This window comes from Arachis ipaensis, chromosome B10, assembly GCF_000816755.2.
Source record: "Arachis ipaensis cultivar K30076 chromosome B10, Araip1.1, whole genome shotgun sequence".
In the NCBI taxonomy this organism is placed as follows: Eukaryota; Viridiplantae; Streptophyta; class Magnoliopsida; order Fabales; family Fabaceae; genus Arachis; species Arachis ipaensis.
This window is the reverse complement of record NC_029794.2, coordinates 18723653-18746334: the sequence shown is the minus strand read 5'-3', so window position 1 is coordinate 18746334 and position 22682 is coordinate 18723653. Positions and strand designations below refer to the sequence as shown.

The window sequence follows — 22682 nt, the reverse complement described above, 5'->3', positions numbered from 1 at the left end:
ATAACTAAAATTAGTTAATAATTAATTACTTATATTTTTTTTACAAAAAAGGAAAAAATATATTTTGATTAAATTAGTTAATAAATAATTATTTATAATTTATAATGAGATTTTTAATAATTTATAAAAAATATTTATAATTATTTTTTAATTTTTTATTGATTTGTACTCTTTATCGTATTTATTATAGGTATTATCAAATGTACTTTTTATTGTACTCTTTATATACGTTTGCACTACAGTAAATCGAATTGGAATGTGTCCAATTTTCGTTACATGCATTGGTAAATCGAATTGAACTCGTTCGATTTATTAAGAAACCTAACCATGCAGCCAAGAAACAATAGCTTAAATGACATAGTCTCTCCATACTCAATTAAAAAGTTGATAAAAAAAAAAAAAAACTAACCATGCACACATGAATTGAATCACTCATTCGTTCGATTTACATGTATTCCTATTAAATCGGATTCAATTTACTATCAACGATACTAATTTGAGTATGGCTATTTCGATTTATATAAAATTATCTATTAGGACATGCATATAACCTTTTTTTTAAATAATTTACGTAAATTTGAGTTGACATTGTTTTATTTAAGTTTTTTACCCTAGATTTATTACTTCTAAGGCATATCCCATATTTTAATTACAACAAAAATATTTTTAGATTAAATAACATGATTCACAATTGTCTTGCATATAACTTTTGTTAAGGATAAACAATTATAATGGTATTTAAAATTTTATAATATCAACAAAGATAATTTAAAAAAGTACGAACGATAAATGGGTTTTAGAAAGATTTTAAAAAATGATAAAAATAGTTAAATATTAAATATAAAAAAATATTTTTATCTTATTTTATTCAAATATAATTGATAAATAAAAAGATATTTTTTATCTTTGAATTTTAAAAAAGATAAAAAAAAAAAGATTTGGATCTATTAATGAATAAGGCTGTGCAGCCCTTCCATCAGATAGTTTCTGCTTCCATGCCCTATTTTGCCCTATTTTGTTAATAACTTATATACCTCTGAGCATTATTTGCGATAGATAAACGCCATCTATCATTTGTGTTTTTGTTTAAATAAAGAAAGAGCTGATTTGTATTTTCACGGGAACAATGGAGAGGTACAAGTTAATTAAGGAAGTTGGTGATGGATCGTTTGGGAGTGTTTGGAGAGCTATTAATAAGCAAACTGGAGAAGTTGTTGCAATTAAAATAATGAAGAAGAACTAGGTACTCGAAGACATTCTATAGGACAACCCCGCCCTCCTCCAATGAAGGATGGAGTTAATTGGATTTCTGAATCTGGAGACTTCATGCTGAAAGCTGCACAGCCGATCCTCACCGGAAGAACTTTCAGTTAAAAGGTTGCTGGATGAGGATTGCGTTAACGTTACCGTGGGAGAATTCTATGGTAGTCAATACTGTGACTGTTCCTAGTATCAACATTTGTGGGTTTTTTGACTTATCTGTTGACTCGAGTCCAATTTACAAAACTAGGTTTGCTTGTGTCTGATTTTAATAATGGTTTGGTATTTCCGAGTTGTTGGGACATATACACTATACAGTCGTACTGATGTTGTTGGCTAAAATTTTTATATATGAATAATTTTAACGTAAAATATAAAAATATTTGATTATTTTAGTGTTTTACACGGTTGTGTGGTAGTAACACAGAATGTTATTAATGTTTTGTAATTAAAAAAAATTTAATTACAAAAGAACAAAAGGTTAAATTATTTTTAATCATAAAATATTTAAGTACCGACCATTTTAATAATGAAATATGTAAACTAAACCGTTACTTATCAAAGATTTAGTTAGTTTGAGAAACTACTCAAAATTGAAAATTTATTGAATAATTTTGTCTAACTAACCCAATATTTGATATACATCATACAAAATTATATTTTTTATGGTTAAAATTAGCAATGCTCAAATTATTTATGATTGTTTGATTAGAAATGGTACGTAAATATATTATTTTGATAAAAAAAAGTATATAATTGATTAAAAATATTAAAAAATTCAAATTTATTAAGCAAAAAAAATGTAAAATTGGTTAAAAACTAATTTAATTTAGAGATAATATTCAATTTGGTCATTCAACTTATATGTGAGTCTCAATTTAGTCTCTAAAATTTTAATTGTCTCTTTAAACTTTGCAAATGTGACTTACATTAGTCTCTAGGCTAATTTTTGACACACAAACGTTAATAGAACGCTGACGTGAACAGCCAAATGTCACGTTGAACTCTATAAAATGACGATGTTTTTGTTTTAGCACTCCAATAGTCCATAAAAATATCATAAGTGGTATTTATTGAAACTTTTTCTCCTAAAATAAGTAATTCGGCGTCGTTTTTGGACTATTTAAGCACCAAAACTATAATAACGTCGTTTTATAAGTTTCAGTATGACATTTGGTTGTCCATGCCAATACTTTATTTTCGTTTTTGTGCCGAAAATGGTCTCAGGGACTAATATGAGTCAGGTTTGAAAAATTTGGAGATTAAAAAAAGGCAATTGAAATTTCAGAGACTAAATTGAAGTTTGCGTATAAGTTTAGAAACCAAATTGAGTATTAACTCTTTAATTTATAATTTTTAATTTGAAAGACTCAAATAAATTATTTAGTACATATAGAGAGAGTAACTTAATTCGAGTTAAGTCTCAAAGTAGTCTTTGAAGTTGCACTCGAGCCTCAAAGTGATCCTTGAAGTTAATAATTATCCAAATTTATTCTCGAAGTTGCACTCCGGGACTCATAGTGGTCCCTAAGGCATTTTCCGTCCATTGGAAAGTTGAGCTGGACTTATTTATGTTAAAACGCCATCGTTTTATATTAAAAAAGCAGTAATCCCCTTCTTCTTCTTTAACTCTCTTCTTCAACAGATCGTAAAAAATAAAAATTAGAAACACAAAATATCACAAAAAAAAAATCAAAACAACTAAAATTAACCATTGTTCTTATATTGAAACAGGATCAACAGCAACAATCACCCAAAATATTAAAGAATAATGATTGAATAACTAAAAAAATTTAAAAAACAAAATTCACCATGGCTGAGAGAGAGAACTGTGCCAGAGAGAAGAGGTAGGCAGAGGGAGACAGGGCGGAGATGGAGGCTCGCAAGCAGCGCGACAACAAGACAAAAGCTGGCTAGCGGCGCAATGATGACAAAAAAGGTTGAGACTTTGTGCTCTATCTCTGCCTTTACTGTGTTTGAGTGTGAGATACTAGGATAAGGTGGGGAATGAGCAGGCGGCACTAAAATAGAGGCCGGCGAAAAACGGCGACATCGAGTGTTGAGGAGAGCTCTTGTGAGTGTGAGAGTATGTTGAGGAGGGAGAGGGCGTCAAGTTGGGAAGGATCTCAGGTTGGAGAAGTAGAAGAGGAAGCGGAAAGAAAAGGGCGTCAGGTTGGGAAAGCAGAAGGGGAAGAAAAAGGGTTGGGGGAGGAAAAGGGGACGGGTTGGGGATGGAGAAGAGGAAGGAGAAGGGGAAGGGAAAGCGGCGCAACGATGACAGAGAAGGTTGAGGCTTTGTGTTCTACCTCTATTTCTACTGTGTTTGAGTGTGAGACACTATGTTGGGATGGAAAATGAGCGGCGCGACACTAAAATAGAAGTCGACGAGAGGTAGCAACAGCGAGGGTTGATGAGAGCTCTTATAAATGTGAGAGTATGATTGGGGAAGAAAGAGGAGGGCGTCAGGTTGGGAAGGAGAAAAAAAGAGAGAAAAGACTTCAGGTTGGGAAAGCAGAAGAGAAAAGAAAAGAAAAAGGACGTCAGGTTAAAAAAGTAGAAGAGGAAGAAAAATGGTTGTGGGAGGAAAAGGAGACGGGTTGAAAGGTTAGGGGAGGAAAAGGGAACGAGAACGGGTTGGAAATGGAAAAAGAAAAGGGGAAGGGTTGGGGGAGGAAAAGAGAACAGGTTGGGAATGGAAATAGGAATGGAGAAGGGAGAGGGAACGGGAACGGATTGGGAATGAGAGAGAAGACGGATTTTTTATGTTTTTTTTTTTTAAATGACGTCGTTTTAAGATTTTAATAAACGAAAAACGTTTTAAAGATTAATATGAGTCTTAAAGTGTAAGTTTAAAAAATTGGATAATTATTAATTTTAAAGACTATTTTAAAGTTCGAGTGTAATTTCAGGGATCATATTGAGACTTAATTCAACTTAATTCGAAAAATTCTAGGAAGGTAACACTTTTAAAATAAAGATATTGAGAATATTGATTCAAATATAAAAGAAAAAAACAAAAAAATGTTGATCGTATAACTTGAAAGGATAACATGCAGGAGGAGACTTGGAGAAACAAGAGTGCGACACAAAGGGCCATACTACAATCACGTCATCACTTGATTATATATTACCAAATCATATTGTAAGGCATGATAATAATTGTCTACATCAAATAGCCATGGGACTCATTGGCCAATTGCCGAAACATTTTTGGTACAATTAAAATTTTTCAAATAATTTTGATATAGGGGTTTAGGAATTAAAGGGTACAAAGTAGCTACTTCTAACAATTTTGAAATAGTATTTTTCGGATATCACTTTTCAAATTTATAAGAAGTCCGTTTAAAAATAAAAATTGCTTAAAGAAATGATAATATTTTAATATTTTAATAGAAAATCAATTAAATTGTTTTTCTCGTATGTTTCATTATAACTTTTTTTTTTCTTTTCATGATGAGATAATATTAGTTTTAGTTTTTAAATTAAAATGTAATGGATAAAATTATTTCTTAAAACTACCACCGTCTCTTTTATAAAAACAGAATTTTCTTTTCATAATAAGATAATAGTCATTTATAAAAATAGAAAACCACCAATGATGAATATTTGGACACATATTTTTCTTTATAGAACAAAGTTGTTTTTTTGTTACATATCTCTTCTTTTTTCATGTTTCTTTATAAAAAAAAAAACATAATGTGTGGTGTACTTTTAAGTAGAAAATGCAACATTTTAGATAAAATAATAACATTTTTTAGAAAATATTATTAGAGGTAAAACAAAGTAGCATGTTATAAACTTTATTGTTTTTTCTTGGTTTTTCTGTTCGGTAGAAAAATATAGGTAGCCCATTTGAGAATTTTAAAAAATATGATTAAGGTAAATTAGTAGATCACACTTTTAGATATCAACCATAGGAGTCGTAAAACGGGTCGAATCTGTCGGGCCGCTAAACCCGTTGAAAAAGATGAGTCGAGTTAGGATTTGAAGCTCGCTAAATTAAAAAACCTGCCAAACCCGTACCGTCAAATTGGCGAATTTTGGCGGGGCGGGACGGGCCGGTCCGCCGGATCGGAGATTTTTATTTTTATTTTTTTATTAAATAAAAGAGTAATTACTATTATAAAATTAATAATTATAAAATTTTCAAACACTTATTTTTTATTTTTATTTTTTTTAATTATTAATTTTATTTATTTTATTTTACAATTTCGTATATATACTCAAATTATGTGACTTATTTTTTAAAAATTAAAAAAATTATTATTTTTGGTTAATTTTAATAAATTTTATTTAAAAAATATTAAAAAAAAAAGTCCAAAGAAGTATACTGAAAAATTCCAACTTCAACTTAAACACTCCGACTCCACTGGGGATCGAACCCAGAATCTCTGGTTCCGTAGACCAGCGCCTTATCCATTGGGCCATGGAGTCTTTTCGTTATTATGTTCATTCAATATTTTAGATATTCTAAGGAGTTTAGCTGATTCAGCTGGTTCAGCCATGGCGTGCAATTCAATATAGTGTATTTGAAGTTGGGTCAATCCCCATTGAAGCTTCTGCTGCATATCCTAGTCTTCATCATCCATAGTTTGGTAACACTAGAACTTCAAAGCCAGCACCCCATCACCACCACAACCAACAAAAGCAACAACACTATTATTATTGTTGTTGTTGTTGTTGTTTCTTTTGTAGAAGCAGCTACAGGGAATGAATCAGAATCCGAAATTATTCCAATTCTATACATAAGAAAAAGGAAAAAAAAAAAAAAAGAATGGGAAAGAAGCAATCTTTGCGTAGCAAAGCTACCCAGATTGTATCTGTTATCCTGAATCCAATATCTGACTCTGACACTCTCAAACACCCTCCTCCAACACCTTCTGTAAGTTCCCCCTTTTCATTAATTATTGTTTTCTGATGTTTGTCTTAGCTTCTTGGCTTTGATGCATGCTAAAATTCAGGTCTCCAAGTACGAGGTTTATGTTTTTTCAGTTATTGTTCCTTTTCTTGCCCCTAAATTAAGTTTTGAAGGTTAATTTTCGTTTTTGTTTTTTGGCTTAAGAGTAAAGTTGAAGATGATTGATTGTTTTTGCTTCTCAGGATGAGGTAGGGGGATTAGGAGGAACAACAAGTGAACCAGAGAAACCTGAAGAGGGTAGCAATGATTTAGTTGATGGCCCTGATACCTCATCTTTCAGTGCATTTCTATATTCTTTCTTGTCTTCATCAGATGCTGGAGGAGATAATGCAAAGGTACATGGACAGAGTGATGGTAAAGGTGCTTCAGGTGATGATAATAACCCTTTACCCGATTCATCGTTGAAGGAGAATAATGGTGGAAAGAAAAGCTTGTTCTCTAGGAGTAAGCAATCACTTGGTAGAGTTATTCGCCAAGCCGCTAGGATCGGTGGATTTCGCCATCAGGGGCGAAAGGATAATAATTCCGAAATGAATTCTGATTGTCTAAATGGTTCTGGATTGAATGGTGTTGAGATGAATCATCTTTCAACTGTGAAAGGGAAAGAATCAGAGTCTGTGTCTTTGGTTGACATGCCAGAAATTTCTGAGCCGTCGATGCTCCTTTCAGACGCGATGAGAAGTACTCTCTATGCTTCTCTTCCTGCTCTTGTTCATGGAAGGAAGTGGCTGTTGCTGTACAGGTATCAAGAGATGAAGATTCATTCCAAAGCTATTGATATTTTATTATGATTTTGATTTCTTGTGTGACATTTTTTTCCTGCAGCACTTGGAGGAACGGTATATCACTTTCAACCCTTTATCGAAGAAGCATGCTTTGGCCTGGATTGAGTTTGCTGGTACCCTATAACTTTCCCTGAGCAAATTTTAATCATAAGCACACACTTCTCTATGGAGTTTGTAATGTATACTATACTGTATATGGAGTTTCAACACTAGCATTAGTTGTAGAATGGGATAGTTCATGTTTTCTACAAATTCAAGTCCCAGTTTGGAAGCCTGCAAGTCCTATATGACATTTGAGTTCTTTGCTATGGATTGAACACTCTTAATACATTTTGAATTATCAGAGATATATTCAGTATTGGAATCTTTTATTTGTAACTTGTAAGGTTAATTTCTCTTCATTTCTATCATGGATTGGTTCCAAATGTTAGTTATTCCATTTCAGGTTGTCGGAGACCGAAGAGGAGCAGTGTTTGGAAGCTTAGTTGAAGCACCTCTTAGACCATCCAACAAGAAATACCAGGTCAAACCAAAATTCATTTATCCAAAGATTATCTGATAGATTGTATCTGTTATTGTATTATCGATGACAAATATTTGGTACAGGGAACAAACAGTACATTTGTTTTCACAAGTATTTCTGGCCATCCTGTTATATATCGTCCAACAGGTATCTTCTTCCGTCCGAGTTTGAACATGTTACTCTTTCATCCTTTTTGCTGTCATAATTATATGATGCTTAGCTAGCAATCAAATCCAAGATTAATGAATCGGTGTTAGTTTTTCTTGTTATGTGGTGCATTGACATTTGAATCTATGGTGCAAACCTGAGAAATTATGCCCATGAAGATCATTAAAAGGTTAAATTTCAGGAATTGTGTGACATATGGTGAACATAATGTCATCTTTCAACTATATATAAGAACCATTTCCTATGAGCCAATGCGGAATGCTTGAGTTTACTTTTATTCAGAAATGTGAGAATGTTGTCTGCTACATTCAATGATTAGTTTGTCAATGAGAGTTGAATTTGCTCCATCATAATTTCACATTCATCCAAATATCTATGAATTGTTAAAAATAATAAAAATACCATCATGTTCAATAGTTGCCTCTAGTAGAATCTTGGAACCTTGAAATCTATTGCTAAGTCTTCAGCCTCAGCATGAGGCTTTTCTCAAATTTTGGAATACTTCTGTTTGTTTGGTTTTTCTTTTCTCTCTTTTTTTTCCCTTTCTTTTCTTTTGTTTGGTTTAGAATTCTAAATGCTAAACCCTAAACTAACCACAACATTGCAGGGTTAAACCGCTATTTCACACTATGCAACACTGAGTTCTTAGCAATTGGAGGGGGAAGTCATTTTGCGCTTTATTTGGATGGTGATCTGTAAGAACTTTCTACTTCCGTCGCTATCTCTTTGCTTAAATTGTTACTTTCACACTGCCAAAAGAAAAAAAATTGAAAAATATAAAAAGGAAGAAATGTGAACATGTCTTCAATCATATATCATCACCTTGCGTTTTTATTTAATCCCTTTCAAACTCTTGCAATATACTTGCAGATTGAATGGCTCAAGCTCGGTCTCGGAAACCTACGGAAATCCTTGCCTTGCGAATTCTCAAGATTTCGAAGTGAAGGAAGTAGAGGTGCTCATGCAACTTCTTCGATTCTTCTCACTTGCACACAATGTTACACACTCCTTCATCCTTTCTTTTTCATCTTTTCTGGTTGCTAGTTTCAAGAGACATTTATAGCTGAAGAAAACTAACTGGTCTTTCTCTCATATACACAGTTATGGGGCTTTGTGTATGCTTCAAAATATGATGAAGTACTTGCATTTAGCAGAACAGAGGCACCTGGCATCTGTCGATGGTAAATTTCGCGGAATATTTACCTGATGTGAATAAGTCAAAGAGGTTTGGACTTTGGAGCCGCATTTCATGGTGGAATTATGTTCACTTCCCCTCTTGAGCAATGCGAAGTTCGTGTACAAAGATAAAATGTTGAAGTCTTATGTATCCAATTATGTTAAAACTAACAATGTTGAAAGAAAATGTTATAACTAAGGAACGCATGTAAATACCAAAGCCTGTATATATGGAGTCCGTACACATGAAAAAGTCAGTCAATTTTGTTCAGGATACAAATTGGAGCAAATTTATGTTTTTGAGCTATTTTCAAGTAGAAATGGATCTTTTCAATTTTTTTTTATTTCAATTGATTTTGTAAAGGGTGCAAGGGTGATTTTGCACGTACAAAATTTTCTTACATGTTTTTTTTTTCCCACTTAAATCTTGTGTGGTGTGGGATTGAAATTACACTATACAACATCAATTAAGATTAAAAAAAAAATTGAGAAAATCTATTGATCTAACAAATAGTATTGCACAAAGAGAATAGCATATAGGAGTAAGTTGATGTTCCAAAGAATTGAGTCTTGTTTTTTAATTTTTGGAAGAGGAACACGTTAAAATAACCAAAATAGAAAAGAATCAATAGTGTGCTTCTCAAAGGCAAAGGTGACCTGAGAAAGTTTATTTATTTATTTTGCATGATGTCCCAAGTTGAAAGACTATTGAGAGTTGAGACACAGAACGCAATCAAAGTGCCCTTGGCAGCTTGATGGTACCCTCAGAGCCTCAAGTATTATAGCAAAGCAAAGAGCAAAGTTCTTATCTTTTGTTCACTTTACAGGAATTCTTCATTGTTGTTATTTATGAATTTGAGTTGCCATTGCAACTCCAGTTAAAGGACTCTTACTCAAACACAATGTAATATTGATTACTAACAGTATACATTAAACGTTATCTTACTCTGCTAGTGTCAAAACAGCTTAGAATGTTGTGCTAACCGTGCGAAATACAAATGAGCAACCACAATCTTCCTCAAGAGTTTAATTTTTCATCTACCTGAAAATAAGCCTCACTAGACAAAGCTTTGCATTTTTTTGTTCTTCGAAGTCAGAATAAAGGGCCTTTACAGGGTCCCGTTTTTAGGCTAGGCTGTTTTTGCATCTGCTGCAGCCTCATATGCCGCTGCATGAACACCAAGAGCAGCACGGCCAGAAGGGTCAGGATTCTTTGACCATTCGGCATCCCATTCCACAGCTTTTGCGGTGCTGCACGCTACACTAGGACCTCCTGGAACGGTTGATCTTGCGGCATTCTGTTAAAATGGTTGCAACATAATTAGAGATGGGTTTCGGCAAGATATAAATTTGTAACCAAAGTCAATTTGATTTGTCTTCAAATGCAAGGTCGCTTGTCAAACTGCGAATCTAACTCTATATCAAAAGCTAGCTCGATAACAAAAACTACTTAAGTGTTTATAACCACCATTTCAGCTATATGTTTATGCTATGTCGGACGGAAATTTGAAGAACAATAATAAAAATGCCATAACTTTTACTATTTTCGACAATATTATCACATCCTATTATTCTCAATACTTATCAGTTATCACACTGCTAACTGCTTTCGTTAACATGCATTATTTTCAACAAGATTTCATGAGCACAAAAAAAGAAATGGGGGGATGTTTATTTTAAAAAGAAACTTAGAAAACCCACCTTTGGAAAGTGCTTCTCAAAAATTGTCCTGTAGAGGTATGCTTCTTTTGTTGTGTGAGTGTTTTCAGGGTACATAGTTAGCATGCAACAGCATTCCATCTGTGACCTGTCAGTTTGTAAAGTGAAAAAGAGCAGAAACCATGGGATGGCATCAATGGAACTCTATAAAAGTTAATTACTGATAGTTTGCAACACAAGAAGAAGTAAATTTGAAGCTGCAAGTAAGAGCTTACTTGTTGGTTAGCATGCTCCTTCAAGCCATCAATCCAGCTGTACCCTACACCCTCACTTAACTGTTCCTTCTGCCTGTACAAAATGTGCTAAAAATGGCAAAGAAATACAACGTTTCAGATAGCCTTCACCATGTGAGATGATAACAATCAGTGTGAGCCGGAAATTTTTTACAAACCTTTGGTAAATATGGATTTGTTTCGTCATCAAATGCATTGTGCAATACCCACTTCTCTATCCTTCCGAGATCAGGTCGTATCTGTGAAATGGTCATATATCTCATTATGTGATTAAAAAACTTAGCTAAAAAGATTAACTTCACATGACCATTGAATCAAATTCACAAAGGTTTCTTGTTAGTAGTGTCAAGACATGCCTTATCCAGTAAGCTACACCGTAACACCTTAAAGAGTAGATAAGAAGTTGATGCAACAGAAGAGTTATGAATAATAAGACCTTAACAGTTAAATCGAAGCAAGAGAAATTCAATCAACATTGCAGGCGATCAAACCAAGAGGAACACAGAAAAAAGTGAACATAAAATACCATTTTCCACTCTGGATCAATACTCATGGCTGTGTTGATAAATTCTTTATCCAAGAATGGTACACGTGCCTCTATACCCCATGCTGAAGTTGATTTATTGGCTCTCAGGCAGTCATAAAGATGAAGAGTTTTGATCTGTGAGATCAGGAAACCAAAATCTTAAATGAAAAGGTCAAGTACACTAGGAATGAAGAGGAAGAAAATTTAATAGGTTAAGTGCATAAAATTTTCAAATTGCATTGAATCAAACATGGCGATGTAACAATTTGCTATTACTTTTCGACATGTTTCTTCATGAAACTCTTCCTTATTAGGTGCTTTATGGAAATATAGGTAACCTCCAAATATTTCATCTGAACCTTCTCCCGAAAGAACCATTTTCACTCCCATGGATTTGATTGTTCTGGACATAAGGAGCATTGGAGTGTTGTTACATCATATGTTTCAATGTGGTAAATGACTTCCTCAAGTGCATCTATACCTTCCTGTTATGAAACAAAAGTACAAAAGAAAAAAGAACAAAAAATTTGAGAAGCTAGGACAAGATTAATGTTTTTCAAAAATAGAGCAATGATGATAAACAACCACCTGAACTGTGAAATAAAGTTCATAATGTCGAGTACCAAGATAATCTGCTACCTCTTTTGCAAATTTCAAATCTGGAGAGCCCTGAACGGTGGCAAAATTCAAATGAAGCATGTACAATCTAATACGCCAATTTATTTTTTAAAGAAGGATAATGAGGCTTATTTTCACCTATATTGAAGAACGAGTTCTGACCTTTAAACCAAGGTAAGTGCTATGGTGCCTATATACACTTGCCTAACTTACTAAATGGGGAATGCAACGGTAAGGATGTCACTTTTATTTTGTGGTTGTTATGATTTAAAAGCGTATCACTAAAAGTGTTGCTTAAAGAGAAAGTGTTACCCTAAATCGTTAACTTGGCTCTGATACCAATTTTTAAACTTCGATTAAACAATTTGCCATTTTTATAATCTAAAGTATTGACCATTTTTACTATTTCTCTTGTATGATTATTTATTACTAGTCCTTGATGTATATTTATAATTTTATAGTTTTTCAATCTTGTTTTAATTTATAATATTCTTTTTTGCATGAATTATTATATATAAAATCTTTTATCTGTTTGTCTTTTTCTTTAATATAATTTCTCAAATCCTCAAGAACTTCTTTTATTTCTACACTTTCTATTGTTTCTAAATATCTTTTTAATTTATCGACTTCATTTTCCATTTTTTCTTTCAGCAGCTTTAATTCATTTAAGTCATAATATGGTTTTCCAGGCATTTATAAATTTCTTAGGTTTAATTTCAACTTGTTTATATTTATTCTTATTTCTATTCTTTTTATTATAAGGTCATCAATTTCGATCTGAAGATTAGCCCTTGTAGGAATGTTTCTTATTATCCCTGTTCTCTGGGTTTGAATTGGAGCTTTATCTACTCTTTTTAGGGTTTGCTCTGGATGAAGAGCTTCATATTCCCTGAAAGATTCCTTTGCTTCTTCCAGTGTTAAGAACCCTCCTTTATGAATTATCCTTGATTGATGTGTAAATGGTGCTGCTTTTTCCCAGACATCATATACTCCTTTCATGGGGCCATTATAAATTACATAATATTTTTTGTCTTGGGTAGATTTTTTGATAATTTCAGCAATTGTTTTATTTTCTGAAATTTTTTCTTCACCTGATTTGTCCACCACGCTTAGCTGGCTGAACTCTGATGGTTTCGGTTGTTGTGTTGATTTCATTGCTTGAATGGCCTTCTTGAGAGATTATCCTTCTTTTTCGGACATTCGTTTGCATAGTGTCCTTCTTCTTGGCAATACCAACACTTACAATTTTCTTTTTTATTTGGGCAATAATCACTTTTTTGTCTCTTGTTTTTATTGTTATTTCTTCTTCTAAAATACCTCTTTTTTCTCCAGTTTGGATAGTATTTTCTTTTTCTAAATTGATATTTTCTTTTTCTTTGAAAATTTTTATTAAGACCATATTTTTGAGGTATCTCTTCGTTATCCTGACAGCAAATTCTAATTATATTTGCAAATCTTTTTTGAGTTGCTTCTTGCATACAACGTTCAAACCAATACAGAAAGTATGCAACTGTGACTACAAGAAAATAAGCTTTTTGCCACGCTTTAAAAGCGTGCCGAAAAGTGCTAAAAAGCGTGCTAATAGTTTTTCGCCACGTTTTTTGAGCTATTGTACGCTTTTGAAGGTAACATCTGCCAGCGTGCCGGTTGCTCTATCGTCACGCTTTTGTGGATCTATCGGCACGCTTTCTTTTTTGCCACGCTTCTATCTCTTACCACGCTTAAAAGCGTAGCCATAGGTGTTAACCTATAACTACGCTTTAAAAGCTTGCCAGAAAGTGGACATATCGCCACGTTTTTAAAGCGTGCCCATTAGTTTGGCTTTGGCTACCCTTCAAAAACGTGCCAATAGGTGAAGATATGGTTACGCTTTTGAAGCGTGCTGATAGGAAAAGTTATTGTTACGCTTAATAAATGTGCCAATAGGGGGTTTTTTCGGTTATTGCCACCGTCGCCGTTGTTCTTCTTACTGCTGCTGTCCATCGCCCGCTCAAGATCTTCGTCTGTTATTCATGCTCCATCCCCTTTCCTCATTCGCCAATCTTCAGCTTCTTCGTCGTGCTCGTTGAGTCGGTGTGCTCCAACCCCTCTTCCTGCTCACTCGCGCTTCGGCCGCCGTCCCTCATCGTACTCATCACCTGGTCGCCGTCGTCTGTCGCGCCGGTCCTCTCTCCATCAAATTTAGGGTTACTAACGGATTTATTTTCTGATTTGACAATTTGATGCAGCAATCGGGTTTAATGTTGAAATGGTCAACATTAAATTTCAAGTTTGGGATTTAGGTAACAACTTTACTCATCTTGATTCAATGTAATGTAAACGTTTTTGGAGGATTTTTGGTACTGGATTTAGAACCAATTAAAGAGATGATTCTAAATGTATGCTAGTTTAGAAACATGGCAACCCATGATTGTGGTACTAGATTTGTGTCTCTGTTTCTGAATGTGGAGGGGGAGGGATTCATCCCTAGTTGTTAATACACATACAATGTGAAATTCCTCCACCTCATGCTAAATACATTCCTACTGCATAGTTATAATGCACTGAGGTTTTGTTAAAACTATGCAGAAAATCTTGATGAGTAGAAAAAATTGTGTTGTATTGTTTGTGCTAAGGTTTTGTACTGCTGCATATTTGTTCATTTCACCGCTTCATGTTTTAGGAATAGCTTTTATTGGCCTCATTTTTTAAGTATTTGTTCCTATCTTATGATATGCTTTCAGCTCTAGAGGTTATGCCAATGTTCCATGGACAAAGGAAGATAAAGTTAAGGTAATTGAACATTATTTGTATTATAATTCCTTAATACATTTCAGGCTGATATAAAAGAAATTGTGCTTAGATTGTGATTGATAAAAGAAGAAAATATAAACTTATAACTGATTGAATATGAATTTAAGTTCAATGAATTGTTGATTTATATTTTATTTAGGTCGGATTGAATTGTTTTAAAAAATTTTGTTTGTCCTTGAGTCACTGTGTTTGTTATTCATGGGATCAGAATTTTGTAGTCTTATTATTTCTTAATTGCATCTATAGGTCTCGCTGGTTATGTTTGGTGGCTCTGAAAAGTATGTCTCTGCTTTGTATGTTGCAGCAGTGAAAGCTAATTCAGCCAAAAAGATCGAGTTTGAGATCTTTCATTTTTCAGTTTATTAAGGTAGTTAAGAATAGTACTATAGTTTTTCAGTTCATAAATGACTTGTATGTGAACAAAGATATTAAGGTTTATATTAGACTATAATTATGATTTAGGATATTTATTTATAATTTTTGTATTATTTTATTATAAAACAGTTTTTTTGGTTAAACAAGGGTTAGATCAGTTGGACCAGTAAATCAGTGAACCAAGACTAAAGTGGTTCAATGACCGGTCCGGTTTTCAAACCTTGCTCCCTCAGTCCTCTCCCAGCCCCTCTCTGGGTCACTGCACTGCTGCCTGCTTGAGTACCTGCCTCTGCCTTACTCTTCCGCGGTGCCGCTGGCCGCCGCCTCTACCTCGCTGCTGCATTGCTGCCTGCCTCTGCCTTGCTCTTCTGCGACGCCACTGCCCCTGCTTCTCTCTGCCCGAAGCCAGCCATCTCAGCCTTTAAGGTTTGCAATTTTTAAAATTTACATTTACAACGCAGAAGTGAGTACAGATATTATCTAATTTATTTATATTTACATTTGCCTAAACCCTAAACTCTAATATTACAGTCGAGTCTATAGATGTTTTTATATCATTCTTTTTAATTTTGTGCCTGTCAGCTTGTTGAATATCATGTAGCATAGACGAGGATGGGTCGTGATAGCTAAAATGAAATAGTGCACATAAGAAAGTATATTATTTAATCCTTGAAACTTAGGGTTTGGAAATCAGATGAATGGGAGGTTCAAGTGTTCAAGTGATTTCCTGCCAATGGGATGATTATTAAGAACCATCTAGGTAATTGTTTTCGTGCTGTGTCCAACACTGCAAAATTTAGAATTGAAGGCTTGAAGGGATTTATGCAGATTCAGGAAAGAGAAATATAGGTATTAAGGAAAACAATCTGAGCGATATGTAGGCAAGTAAGCAATTATTCGTGATAAAATTTAAATTAAATGGATTGAAAAAGATGACAAGTTATCTGACGTTGCTTGGGTCTACACCTTAGAATTTCTTATGGTTAATTGGTATCAGGTTATGGATTTTAATTTTCATTTTAATTATCCCGATGACAATATACCTTTGCATTTTTTGCAAGTTTGTGTATTTGTATGGAAATATTTGAGTTTATCAAATGACGTCGTTCCAGGGAAACACAACTGCACAAGTTCCTTTCTTCTTCGTAGCTCGCAGCCGCCGCTCCTGCAACTTCTTGTTTACACGTGCTGCCGTCAACACCATTGTCAGCCACTGGAATCAAAAGTCCCCATTAAAACCCTACTCCAAAGATGCAGCATGATGAGGTTATATGGCACGTTATTAGGCACAACCATTGTAGTTTCATGGCCAAGTAAAGAAACACTACCATTCTCTGCTTCAATTATTTTCATTACTCTCACGGTTCTTTCTCCTTGTTTTTGTCTAAAGTTCCAAAATTTCACAGCTTTTTTGGTTTATTTTTCTTTTTGTGTAGAATTACGACGGGGAATTTTTGTAGAAATCCTTACAATGTTACTGGACTTTGCAATCGAAGCTCGTGCCCCTTAGCTAACAGTCGCTATGCTACTATACGAGAGGAAAATGGTAACTTTGCTCATAAACCATATTTGCTTTTTATTAAGCTCTTCTTTTTTATTTGTTCTCTTGGATTTTTTAAATTTATTTTTTGGTTGAGTTTTTTTTCTTGAAATTAGTGCATAGTGAATGATATTATGCTTGTGGGGTTTGTGATTGTCAAGCATATTCTAAGTTGATGTTAAACTTTGTTTCCTTTGGAAAGTACACTATATTACTATAAGAAGATGGCATATTGAGACCATGCTTTACAGCGAGTTTGATATGATACCTTGATGTGGAACTTGTTTTCCATATTTCAATATAGTATAGGAGTTTAATTTTGATGCATTGAGAATGTAAAGGCTTTTTGCACAATGAATCCATCATATTAGTTTATTTTGCATGATTATTCAAGTAGTAGTGGGTGTGGGACTTGAACCATATTTTGTGATATAGTCATGTGATCGAATGATAGTATAAGTTTTGGACCGTTTGTGCATCAAAATTAAATTCATAGGGTAGGAGAAATTGATTATGGTTGGTGCATAGTGTGTTAGTTATTAAATGGCGACCTTGCAATAAGTTGAGTTTGGTGACGAATATGTAGATAGTAATGGAATTATGTTGGGTACTGCAGGTGTGTTTTACCTTTACATGAAAACTATAGAAAGAGCTCATGCGTGTTTTTATGTTTGAAAATTTGAATATTCGATGTTTTTACTCGTAATTTTCAGAATTGGTTGTCTCACCTTTTTGCACTGATTCATTGATAGATGTATTGGCCTAAGCTTCTTATACACAAAACAAAGCAACGATTGACCAAAATGACCCAGATGCGGATACGTATGAGGAAACTTGCGTTGAAGACAAGGTATGAACTATGAAGTTGAATTGTTGGTTGTTTATCGTCTTTTAATGTCAAGGAATGCCTAATTTCTTCATAGTAAGGTCATCTCTTTGGTGCTCTAAATTGTTTATTAATTGATTTCTGCTTGTGGTTTGGAAGATACAGGGTCAGTTTGGATTGATTTTTGAAAAAAGTTCTTATTTTTTCATCTTTTTTTAAAAAGATATTTTTTTTATTAGACAAAAGCTATTTCACATTTGGATAGTTTTTTTTTAATTGTTTTCAAGTATTAAAAACATCTTTTGCTTTTTTTTTTTTTTTAAAGCAAGGTATTGTTAGCTTTTAGAAAAAGCAAATAATTTTCTTTTTTTAATAAAAGTACTTCTTTAAAAAGATGTATCCAAATAGGTTTAAAATTGAATAAAAGTACTTTATTTTTGAAAAAAGAGTACTTTTTTAACTCAAAAAAGCCAATCCAAACTAACACATAAATTATGATTAGTCAAGATCTGTATGTGGGAGGAAAACATATAATTAGTTAGGATTTATGAAGAAATGAAATTTTGTTGGAATGAATTTACCATTTAAATTCAATCTTGTGGACATATCAATTAAATCCAAGTGACGAAGATTTTCTCCTAACAGTGAGTTTGGGTTTGCATCATAGAATAATGAAATTGTATTTGAATCTGATGCTTCATTTAGATCCGAGCTATCAATATAGTGTGATATATATGTTTAAGCAGACATCAAGTATGTGCGTGTTTTTTTGTTTTTAACTTAAAAAAATTGTGGAAACCAGATAAGCGAAATAGATGTTTGGCTGCTACCAACATGCTTAATTCTGTGTTACAATCTCATGTATTGTGTCTGGAGTCTACCCCACCTGTTCCACCCGAGGAGAGGTCAAGATAGGATAGGATATACAAGTTTGATAATCATTGAAGATGTGAGAAACTTGAAAATATATTTGTGCATATATGTAGCTTGTGTCTTCCTTCGGCTAATATTGTTTGTGATTTTAGGGATTCATCAGATTTTTGCTAATTGATCTGTTTTCCTACAATTACAAAATTACATACATATAACAAATTTTCTTCTCCTTCATCAATTATTTATTTATTTTTTGTGTGCTCTCGTTGAAAGTTAATTTCAGTTTCTTCATATTACTGATCTAATTTATCATGTTTATAATGGTTGTCTTAAAGGGAGAAAATAATGACAACTCCAAGGAAGGAGATAAAGAGAGAGGCTAGAAGAGAAGAGAAGGCTGAAAAGGCAGCTTTGTTAGAAAAGGTTATAGTTAATACTAGTGTTTCCTGTACACATGAATTTTGTGTTGTATTTGGTTTCCTCACCAGTGCTTATATTTTACTTAGTCTATTGAGAAAGAGCTACTGGAGCGCCTTCAAAAAGGAGTTTATCAACAAAGTGACATTTACAATTATCCTATTGAACAATACAATAAAGTTCTTGATATGGACAACCTTCAACCTGCTGAGGAAGAGGAGGAGGTATGCATCTGCATTTTCTGTTGTCATATATGTTTCATGCAAAACTGTTTGAAATTTTACTTGAACAATATGTTGCCTTGTATTTAATTTCTTTTTTCGTTTTTGGTTATTAAACAGGAAGCAGAGATAGAGTATGTGGAAGGTTATGATGAACTTGAAGAGGAAGATGATATGGAGGATTTTGTTAATTTTAGAATTGATGATGCTGGTGGTGATGACAATGATGAAAATGGTATGGATTAGATAGTTAAGTTTAGAGAATAGATCTTAAAGCAATTTCAAAAAATATTCTTTAATGGAAAAATTTTTTTATTTTGCATTGTTCGAGCCCAGTTGCATGGATTTTGGATAGGATATGATTGTGTGATGGCTGCAACAGTGATTTCAGCAAAATATATTCCTCAATGTTTAATTGAGACCTGAAAACCAAGTCATATATGAATCCAATACCAATATGCAGAATTACAAGAGTGATAAGAAAGTTTAGGAAGTTGTAGAGAAGTATTTGTTCTATGATTGTATGTATAAAGTACGAGTGAAGGGATACAGAGAAGTAAAGATGTGAACTAACCAGAAGTAGAATTAGAGGATATATTCAGGAACAAAACTGAGCTATACTACATTTGAGGCATCTCTCAGCTTGGAGTTGGTTATTTTGGCTGAGACCTTTGCCCATTTCTACTACTTGTGAATTTACAGCTATGTGTTCCTCAGTATTTTGCTGGTTGTTTCTGTTATTGCCCTTTTGTATCACAACAGATTGATATTTTAGTGAGTCGAGTGATTCATTTCACCTGAGCTGGATAAGCATCATAATCACATATCAGAGAGTGGTATTTTCTCATCAAATATACTGTAATTTTGATGCCATTTGTTGTACATTCCAACATATTTGATGGCTTCTAGCAAATAAAATAAAATGTCATATAACAGTTACCATGATACAATACATTTTTTTTTGAGTCTATTATTTTTCTTATATGTTGGAGGTGAAAAGTTGTGCATGTGGAGTTGGAGCTCTGTGGTTGAGTTTACAAAAATGAAATAAACTAGGAAATGAACGCATTTGCAAATCAAAAGCATAACAGTTTTCTAATGCAGCTGGAAGCTCTGAAGATGAAGAGGCAGAAGCAGCTGCTCAGAGAAGGGTAAAACGGAAGAATAAGTTAGCTTCAATGAAATCTGAGAAGGATTCTGTTGATCTTAAATCAAAGAAGGCAAAGGTCCTTGTTGAGGTAAATCTATATTGCTCCCTTCAATTGAAAAAATTATGTCATTTCTCTTTTAAACGCTGGTTTTTGTTCTGATATGAATTAATTTCTGTAAACAAAAACTTGTCCAGAAGTTAACCACTTCTTAATGGTGCTTTAGGGTATAGGGATTCCAAAATTAATAAATAGATGATGCCATAGACTAGATCTTTTATTGATCTGCCTGTATGTATATACTCAATTTTTGCAGAATGCATAATTTTCCTTAACATTTTGGGATTGAAAAAAGAATTGAATGCTCCACTTAAGGAAACTATTTACAAAACCCAATTGCTTCAGCTTTCAGATTTATGTTATTTGTACTTCCATTATCCATGTACTAACAATGATTTGTGACTGGTCAAATCCTTACTCGTACAATCCCACTCGTGATTGATATATAAACTTCTGGCTATGTTTTGCTTATAACAAGAACATACCAATTGTGTTTCTTTGCAACCTGATATTACAACCATGATTTCTCATTTCAGGTTGAGCGTGATGATGCCGATGAAAGACAAAGGGAGGTATCCGTACGGTAGTTGCACTTGGTGACTCGGCACTGGTCATTGATAGGAGAGGAAACGAGAGGCGCGATAGGAGAAACAAAATTTTGGTTCAGTTTTATTAGTTTGTTTTGTACCCAGACGAGAAGAAAGCGCAGAAATTCATTTTTTTTTTTTATTTCCAACTTTTGAAGGGCAGTGTTGTCAAATTTCATAACACGAGTCTAGGTTGGTTGGAAATTGGAATGGTATGGAGCTTCAGCATCTCAATCCAATGTTGGTCTCCGTTATATGACGGAGAGTAATGATGTGTACTAAAATCTTGGATAACATGTAACATGGTGTTCGACTGTTTGCTATATTTAGATCCCTTAAGAAAGCTGAGACTCCTTAAGCTAAGACATGTTATATTTTACTAATATGAATGAATACAAACTCTCTATCCAACAAGCAGAATATTTATATCTCCGAGTAGTCTTTTTGTATTATTGCTTTTTGATGGAAACAATTGTTTAGTTTAGTTGTAGATATGGTTAGGATATTATTTTATGATATTGTTGTAAGAGGAAGTTACTATATTTTACAAGATTACGTTTATGTTATATAACTTTTATCTTTTTCTACTATTTCTTTGTACCAATGAGGACGTAGTACCGTAACAATTTAAGTAATACGATTTTTTTATGAGGATTTTTTATTGAGCAATCCTACATTGTACGATTGCTAGTAAATATTATTTTTTACTAGTATTTAGTTAGTAATAATTTGTACCCATATTTAAGAATTTTACCTACAAAAAGTTTATCATTTGCACTTATATTTATTAGAATTTGTACACATGAATTAATATATTTACACTCACATTTTTTAGAATTTGAACACATATATTAGTAAATTTTATTTGTTAAACTTCGACTACTATCGAAAGATTCGAGACTTCGAGATAAAAGAAGACTCTAAAGCGGATGAAAAATGGCAAGGCATTAGAACCTGATAATATTCCGATTAAAGTTTGAAAAGGCCTTGGAGAGAAAGACATCAGTTGGTTAACCAAGCTTTTTAATGAGATTTTAAGGTAAAAAAAGATGCCAGATGAATGGAGAAAGAACACCTTAGTACCTATCTACAAGAATAAGAGATATATATAGAATTGCGAAAACTATAAAGGGATCAAATTCATAAGCCATACCATGGAATTATGGGAAAGGATGATAGAACAGAGGCTGAGACAAGAGACACAAGTAATAAAGAACCAATTTAGTTTTATGCCAGGCAGATCCACCACTGAAGTTACATACCTGTTTAGAAGGATGATAGAGAGGTATCGAAGTAATAAATGAGATCTAGATATGGTGTTTATTGATTTGGAAAAAGCGTACGATAGGGTGCCAAGAGAGGTCTTATGAAAGATTTTAGAAAGGAAGAGAGTAATGATCGCATATATTTGTGTAAGAGGTAAATATTAAATTGATACCCGAAAGATTCTAGCATTGACAAAATGGTACCTGACTTTTGTTATTGACAAAATGATCCCCGAAAGATTTTAAAATTTGACAGAAACGCCAAACGTAAAATGCTTCCCTCACCTCCTCACCCCCTACCCAAAATCCTAATCCCTTCCCTCACCTCCTCCGCTTTCTTTTCTTCCTCCAAGCTTGATTTGCTTCAGCATGCATGGTCATAATCTAATCTCCAAGTTCATGAAAGTTGATGGTCTCAACCTTCACATTGTTAAAATCGGAACAGGTCATAATCCATTGTGCTCACATGCATTCCGTTTTCTTTTGGTTCTGATTTCTTAACCCCGTCACCTTCAAACTTTCTCTCTAGTTTCTTATTTTTAGGTCAAAACATTGTTGTATTCCTACACGGGTTTCCTAAGATATGATACTCATGGCTCCACCAGATGATTGCCCTCACCAATGTGGGTTTCAGAGCCATTGCCCTCGATT

At 33.5% G+C, this 22682-nt stretch overlaps 2 protein-coding genes, 1 non-coding gene and 1 pseudogene across 4 annotated transcripts; 2 read left to right on the top strand and 2 right to left on the bottom strand.

Moving 5' to 3' along the window:
- On the bottom strand, positions 5622-5694 carry TRNAR-ACG. The gene has a single exon. It is a non-coding gene; the product is annotated as a tRNA-Arg (tRNA).
- Positions 5791-9151, top strand: LOC107622578 (oxidation resistance protein 1). 2 transcript variants are annotated; one of them, XM_016324522.2, is made up of 8 exons: positions 5791-6142; positions 6361-6920; positions 7004-7076; positions 7409-7486; positions 7570-7633; positions 8262-8349; positions 8525-8609; positions 8756-9151. In XM_016324522.2, the coding sequence occupies exons 1-8, from the start codon at positions 6035-6037 to the stop codon at positions 8837-8839; spliced, it is 1140 nt and encodes a 379-aa protein (XP_016180008.1). In that variant the 5' UTR covers positions 5791-6034; the 3' UTR covers positions 8840-9151. The 2 variants fall into 2 exon arrangements, with proteins under 2 accessions (XP_016180008.1, XP_020969836.1); XM_021114177.1 differs by having other exon boundaries at positions 8525-8651.
- LOC107620285 lies at positions 9651-16298 on the bottom strand (annotated as a pseudogene).
- Positions 13876-21194, top strand: LOC107620284 (protein MAK16 homolog B-like). Its single transcript, XM_016322468.2, has 13 exons — positions 13876-14208; positions 14650-14698; positions 14966-15086; positions 15224-15520; positions 16207-16407; positions 16531-16640; positions 17251-17303; positions 17387-17484; positions 18669-18756; positions 18840-18974; positions 19092-19206; positions 20076-20209; positions 20716-21194. The coding sequence occupies exons 5-13, from the start codon at positions 16346-16348 to the stop codon at positions 20764-20766; spliced, it is 846 nt and encodes a 281-aa protein (XP_016177954.1). The 5' UTR covers positions 13876-14208; positions 14650-14698; positions 14966-15086; positions 15224-15520; positions 16207-16345; the 3' UTR covers positions 20767-21194.

Bases quoted from the DNA above. Each gene is read 5' to 3' on its own strand.
- LOC107622578 (XM_021114177.1), top strand. From the start codon at position 6,035: ATGGGAAAGAAGCAATCTTTGCGTAGCAAAGCTACCCAGATTGTATCT. The intron at 7,634-8,261 runs GTATCTTCTTCC...ACAACATTGCAG, and splicing joins TGTTATATATCGTCCAACAG to GGTTAAACCGCTATTTCACA. The intron at 8,652-8,755 runs GTTACACACTCC...TCATATACACAG, and splicing joins TCTTCTCACTTGCACACAAT to TTATGGGGCTTTGTGTATGC.
- LOC107620284 (XM_016322468.2), top strand. From the start codon at position 16,346: ATGCAGCATGATGAGGTTATATGGCACGTTATTAGGCACAACCATTGT. The intron at 18,757-18,839 runs GTTATAGTTAAT...TATTTTACTTAG, and splicing joins AGGCAGCTTTGTTAGAAAAG to TCTATTGAGAAAGAGCTACT. The intron at 20,210-20,715 runs GTAAATCTATAT...TTCTCATTTCAG, and splicing joins AGGCAAAGGTCCTTGTTGAG to GTTGAGCGTGATGATGCCGA.